The 6,819-nt window shown below is 47.7% G+C and overlaps 1 protein-coding gene across 1 annotated transcript; it reads left to right on the plus strand.

Moving 5' to 3' along the window:
- Positions 1-2,743: 2,743 nt before the first annotated feature.
- LOC123119241 (uncharacterized) lies at positions 2,744-6,594 on the plus strand. The gene has a single exon (XM_044538965.1). The coding sequence runs from the start codon at positions 2,914-2,916 to the stop codon at positions 6,298-6,300; it is 3,387 nt and encodes a 1,128-aa protein (XP_044394900.1). The 5' UTR covers positions 2,744-2,913; the 3' UTR covers positions 6,301-6,594.
- The last annotated feature ends 225 nt before the right edge of the window (positions 6,595-6,819 follow it).

Genomic DNA, 6,819 nt, shown 5'->3' on the forward strand with positions numbered 1-6,819 from the left:
GGATGAGTGTGGAGGGCTGCCCCTCCACCTCTATTTATAGGAAATCCCAAGGGGTAGGGTAGTTTCACAAAAAACCCAAAATGCACATGAATGAAGTCCTTCCACAAGGACCTAGGAGTGAAACCAAGGAACAAGAGGGTCCCCAAGGGGGGATACCCCATGTGGCCGGCCACACCCCCATGAGGGGCCCAAAAAATGGCTCCTATCCATCCATGTCATCCCCAAGATCTTTTGGAGCAAAGCCCCAAAAGGTGGCTTTCCATAAAGTAACCATAAAGCTGATTTTCACTATTCACGACGACATTTTTCAGCGTCTGATCGAACTGAAAATATTTATGTGGGCTAAGAACATTTCTAGTACCCACTAAAATGATTTTCAATGCGTTCCGAAACAATTCCGGTTTTAGTGATTTTCATCTGCGAAACGCATCTGAAGTGGCTCCGGCAGCTCCGGAACATTTCCGGTTTTTATCTCAGAAAATTCCAAAAAGCTTCCAGAATGATTCTGGCATCCTCCAAGAATTATCAGGCATGTGCCGAAACCAATTTGACTTAATGGTGTATCCCGAAACAACTTTTCGGTATCATCCAAACTTATCCGATGACCTCTCTCTGCGGTACGATTCCGCTGTCCGAAACTTTTTCGGTGATTTTCTCTCAGACTCCCTGTCTAGTATTCAGCAGATAGATGACCCTTAAGCGTGTGACCCTATAGGTTCGGTGAAGTATAGACATGACCCGGAACCCCTTCCGATCAATGATCAACATCGGAGCCGTGGACACCCATATTGACCCCTATACCCACACGAATAAATATTCGAGTGAACCTCCAGTTGCAGTGTGCTATTCCTGTTGCTTCGCGATATGTTACAAATACTCGAGGTGAGACATGTTGGCATTCCCGTGGATCAACAACTTGTCCACTATGCTAGTTACCTCATTACCGGTATTGTTCTCTTTTCTCGTTATCGTGTTCCGGCATCCCCGTGATCAAATCACAAAGTGTCTGGCCAGACAATGATGGATACCGTAATACCGAGAGGGCCCAGAGATATCTCTCCATCGTCGGAGGAGAAAATCCCAATCTTGAGCTATCAAGTTACTTGACACACTTTTCCATGAACCCGTAAGCCGCCGTAATAGCCACCCATTTACGGATGACGTTTAACAAACCCCAAAGTTCATGAAGCAAGCATGAAGAAACTCGATACTCTCATGGTCTAAGGAATCATGCAAATGTTAACCATCTCTGTGTTATGTACCAATAAACTTGTGACGAATGAATCTCATAGCATAACATCATGCCGGGTCGATTCAACACAAATGTTCTCTTAACATTATGCCCTCAAGGTTGCTGACATAGACATGCCCATGATCAGGAAAACATAACCATCATGCAACACTTGAGCTAGTCTTAGAGGCCAGACTAGGAATACATTTTACCGTTTATTATTCCACACGTGCATATGAGTCTTCCTCCGAGCCTCGTGGTTATTGCAGACTGGAGAACCATAGCAGTTATAGCATGGAACATAAACATAATTATGAACTCGGAGATAAATAATATCATTTATTATTGGCTCTAGGGCATATCTCCTACAATTTGGAGAAGGATCTATCTACATCTCAAGACCCATCCCTCCTAAAGATTTAGATGAACCACCTAGCTGTTTCTACCTTTGTTGTTGTTGGATTCATATGTATCTTGTGTTGACCTTATGGTATGCGGAGTATCTTCGTGTGAATCTTGTCCCGAGTGTTTTAATCTTGATTTCCCCTTGTGTTTTTCGTGTTTCCCCTCAAATCCACCTCCAATCCGTGAAGTTCAGGCCACCAATAGGGTTGGCCCTATATCTTTTTTTTGCGAGAAGGGTTTGCCCTATATCAGCGTGTGTATAGATTTGATCCATCCAAACTACAATTCTCTTCATCGACGACGATTGCTGTTCTGGTGCGCTGGTCCCGTGGGGTCTTAACACGATGACTTTCTAACTGTCTAGTACAACAAGGTTTTCCCAGCTCCGGGGAGCGAGGGACGATGATGGGGGCACACCTTCAACTCGCTCCAGTGATTGTAGTTGTCGCTAGCTGGCCTATAAAACTGGATATAATCAATGTTACTTCTTGTGTTCTGTCACGAAAGTTGATGAACAAATCAGAAGTCGATAAAAAAGTAACTCTACGGTTAGAGGAGCATGAAATCTTTTTTAACAGAAGTTTTCGATAAAAAAGTAACTCTACAGAGGGGGAGACTTGTGTGAGATCTCAAATTAGGTGAGATCAATGTGATCGAATTTTTTAAGAAAAATCTACATCTTGAAACATTCTTAAAAAATTGTAGACACACATCAACGGTTGATGTTCAACCTCAAAAAGTTTCAGCTCCTAATTCAACCTACATTAATAGAAACAAAAAAGACAAAACGGGATGTGAATAGTGTCAAAGTACTATTCACCCAAAGCTGCCACTATTCACATCTGAATTTGTTTTTTTTGAATCTCCAAAAATACTTCGAGTTTTGAGCTGATTTTTTTTGGAGTTGTAGACATACGTCACATGAATGTTGTCAAATAATTTCAGATTTTTCTGAAATGTCTAAATATAAATTTTTAGGGTTAATCTCATGATCTCATCTAATGTAAGATCTCATGCAAGTCTTCCCCACTCTACAGATGAGGACTCGAAAGGAAAGAAAACACAGGCCAGTCCCTAGGCTCTGCGTGGAGGACCCTGAAACGAGAACTGGGACTAAAATCAGGTCCACATCGCTCCTTCCCCACTTTCAGATCTGCTCCTCGCCGATCTGGGCCATCCTGTCACCGTCTTCTTCCTCCCCGGCCGATGCCTCCCAAACCATAGCCCCCGCAAAACCCTAGATCCCGGTCCCCGTCGACGCCGCCGCCGCCACCGCCATGGATCCCTCCGGATCCAGCTCCCGCCACGGCCGCCTCCTCATCTCCCCGTCGGTGTCAACCCCGACCTTCTCCTCCACCCGCGCCCCGTCCTCATCCCCCTCGCCGCACCACGACCGCCGCAACTCCACCTCCTCCCCCAAGCCCCTCCTCCCCTTCCCGCCCCCCACCTCCAGGCCACACTCGTCCGGCTCGTCCGCCGGGCCCCGCGCCGCCGCGTCCGCCTCGCTCCCGGGCTTCGCGCACAACGCGCGCATCGCGGTGGCGCTCGCGCCCGCCGCGGCCTTCCTCCTCGACCTCGGCGGGGCCCCCGTCCTCGCCGTCCTCGCCGTCGGGCTCGCCGTCGCGTACGCCCTCGACGCGCTGCGGCTCCGGCAGGGCGCCTTCTTCACGGTGTGGGCGGCGCTGCTCGCCGCCGACGTGGCCTTCTTCTTCTCGGCGTCCCTCTCGTCCGCCGCCGCCGCCTCGCTGCCCCTCACCGTCCTCGCGCTGCTCCTCTGCGCGGAGACCTCCTTCCTCATAGGCGTCTGGGCGTCGCTCCAGTTCCGCTGGATCCAGCTTGAGAACCCTACCATCGTTGCGGCGCTCGAGCGGCTCCTCTTTGCGTGCGTGCCTATCGCCGCATCTGCAGTCTTCACATGGGCAGTTGTGTCCGCGGTCGGGATGGCCAATGCTTCCTACTACCTTGCCACATTTGCCATGGTCTTCTATTGGCTCTTCTCGGTACCCCGTTCCTCCAGCTTCAAGAACCGAAAACAGGACGCTCCATTGCAGGACAGTGATGGCATTCTTGGCCCCTTGGAGAGCTGCGTGCATGCGTTGTACCTGTTGTTTGTGCCAGTGTTGTTCCATGCTGCATCCAACCACACCACACTCTTCGCATCATGGGCCAATGTTTGTGATCTTCTGCTGCTGTTCTTCGTACCATTCTTGTTCCTGCTCTATGCGTCCACTCGTGGTTCACTGTGGTGGATTACCAGGGATACACGCACAATGGACCAGATAAGGATGGCGAATGGCTTGGTTGCACTTGTTATAGTGGTGCTCTGCCTGGAGGTTCGAGTTGTATTTCACGCTTTTGGAAGGTACATTCATGCTCCCCCGCCGCTGAATTACCTGCTTGTGACTGTCACGATGCTTGGTGGTGCTTTGGGTCTGGCTGCGCATGCTGCTGGCAAGGTTGGAGATGCAGTTAGCTCGGTGGCGTTTATGGGGTTGGCAGTGCTTGTCAGTGGAGCAGGTGCCGTAGTCATTGGTTTTCCGCTTGTGTTCCTTCCACTCCCAATGATGTCTGGTTATTATGTGGCAAGGTTCTTTACCAAGAAAAGCCTGTCATCATACTTCACCTTTGTGGGAATATCAAGCTTGATGGTCCTTTGGTTTGTGGTGCATAACTACTGGGATCTAAATATTTGGGTTGCTGGCATGCCATTGAAATCGTTTACCAAGTACATTGTTGCAGCTGTAATCATGGCAATGGCTGTTCCTGGTTTGGCACTTCTCCCTGCAAAACTGCGCTTTCTTGTGGAACTTGGTCTTATTGGTCATGCACTGTTGTTATGCTACATTGAGAACCGACTCTTCAACTATGCTGCCATGTACTACTTTGGGTTTGAGGACGATATCATTTATCCAAGTTATATGGTTTTGATCACAACATTTTTTGGGTTGGCTCTTGTAAGAAGATTATCTGTTGACCAGAGAGTTGGGTCCAAAGCTGCTTGGATCTTGACTTGTCTCTATTCTTCAAAATTATCTATGTTGTTTATCACATCAAGATCGGTGGTATGGGTTTCAGCTGTTCTGCTACTTGCTGTCACACCCCCTGTACTTCTTTACAGGGACAAGTCCAAAGGGGGGGCTCCTAGGATGAAGATCTGGCAAGCTTATTTTCATGCATCTGTAGTAGCCTTTTCTGCATGGCTCTGCCGGGAAACAGTTTTCGAAGCTTTACAGTGGTGGAACGGAAGGCCTCCTTCAGATGGTCTGCTTTTGGGGTCATATATTTTGTTGTCTGGTGTTGCTTGTATCCCAATAGTGGCACTCCATTTCCCTCATGCCCAGTCAGCAAAGAGAGTCCTGGTGCTTGTTGTGGCCACAGGGCTTCTTTTCGTTATTATGCAGCCTCCTGTTAAACTGTCATGGGTATACCGGTCGGAGCTGATCAGAGCAGCACATTTATCTGATGATGACACGTCAATATATGGTTTTGTAGCATCCAAGCCCACATGGCCATCATGGCTGCTCATAGCAACAGTGGTACTTACATTAGCAGCTGCTACATCTATCATCCCAGTGAAGTATATTGTTGAGTTGAGGGCTTTGTATGCTGTGGGAGTTGGAATTACACTAGGCATCTACATATCTGTCCAGTACTTCTTCCAAGCAGTTGTTCTGTATCCTCTTCTTGTTGCGACAATTGTCTGTGCTGCAGTCTTTATAGTATTCACGCATCTTCCATCTGAGTCCAGCACAAGGGTTTTGCCATGGGTGTTCTCTTTGTTAGTAGCTTTGTTCCCAATCACCTACCTGCTGGAAGGACAGTTAAGGGCCAACAGTTTTGCAGTTGAGGATGAAGCAGAGAAGTTCACCAACATGTTGGCTATAGAAGGGGCCAGAATGTCGCTTTTGGGTCTCTATGCTGCTATATTCATGATCATTGCACTAGAAATTAAGTTTGAACTGGCTTTGCTGTTGCATGATAAAGCCACAGATGTTACACATGGTGTATCTGGTGGTCGGGGCTCTGCATTTCCACCCAAAGCAAGGCTACTGCAGCAACGGAGATCTCATGCTGCACCAACTTTCACCATCAAGAGATTGGCAGCTGAAGCAGCTTGGATGCCTGCGATCGGCAACTTATCTACGGTTTTGTGCTTCATCATCTGCCTTGTTCTCAACATAACACTTACTGGTGGCTCGAACCGTGCTATTTTCTTCCTAGCGCCCATCCTTCTACTTTTGAACCAGGATTCAGATATTGTTGCAGGATTCGGTGACAGACAGCGTTACTTCCCTGTGACAATTTCTATTTCTGGGTATTTGCTATTGGCATCATTGTATAAGATATGGGAGGAGGCTTGGCCTGGCACTGGCAGTGGAGGATGGGCTCTTGATATCGGGGGCTCAGTTTGGCTCTATGCTGTGAAAAATGTTGCTCTTCTCGTGCTCACGCTACCCAATCACATACTCTTCAATCGGTTCATGTGGGACTATGTCAGGCAGACCGATTCGAAGCTACTTCTGACACTGCCTCTCAACCTGCCATCGATTATAATGACAGATGTACTTTCTGTGCGGGTTTTAGGGCTGTTGGGAGCTATTTATTCTCTAGCACAGTACCTGATATCAAGGCGGATAAGAATTGCTGGGATGAAATATATTTGAAGTTTTGAGGTAAATCTTGTGTCTTGGCGCAACTGCTGTCAGTCGAGTCTTCAACTTCCTGAAGCAGATCCTTGTGGTAGAGAGAATCAGAGAAACAATGCTCGATGGTAATCACTTTTGTACTGGATGATCGTTATACTGGTTTACCCTTGAGGTGTTGTACTGTAGATGTTTTGCACAGGACATAAAATGCATCACCATGGGTCCTTTACTATGGGCTTGTAGCAAGAAAGAAAAAAGAATTGCTATTTTTCACTTGACTAATTTTAATTCGTTTTCAGTCGAATTTTTAAACCGTTGGATCAGGTGCTAAGATTCGCGCTGAGAGTGGTCTTTTTGTAGCCGGGCGCACGTGTCTTTTCGGGCCGCCCGTTTACCACCCGTTAGCTTTTCCCCTCCCTGTCTTTTTTGCTGTTGTTTGGAATTTTCTTTTCAGCCGGTTCAGCCTTTTCTATCCCATTTCACAAGGCGCTAGATCGAGTCACTGTTTGAGCAGAAGGGAGAGAGACATAGAGGAGG

This window comes from Triticum aestivum, chromosome 5D, assembly GCF_018294505.1.
Source record: "Triticum aestivum cultivar Chinese Spring chromosome 5D, IWGSC CS RefSeq v2.1, whole genome shotgun sequence".
NCBI lineage: Eukaryota > Viridiplantae > Streptophyta > Magnoliopsida > Poales > Poaceae > Triticum > Triticum aestivum.

Excerpts from the sequence above, each read along its gene's own strand:
- LOC123119241 (XM_044538965.1), top strand. The coding sequence starts at position 2,914 with ATGGATCCCTCCGGATCCAGCTCCCGCCACGGCCGCCTCCTCATCTCC.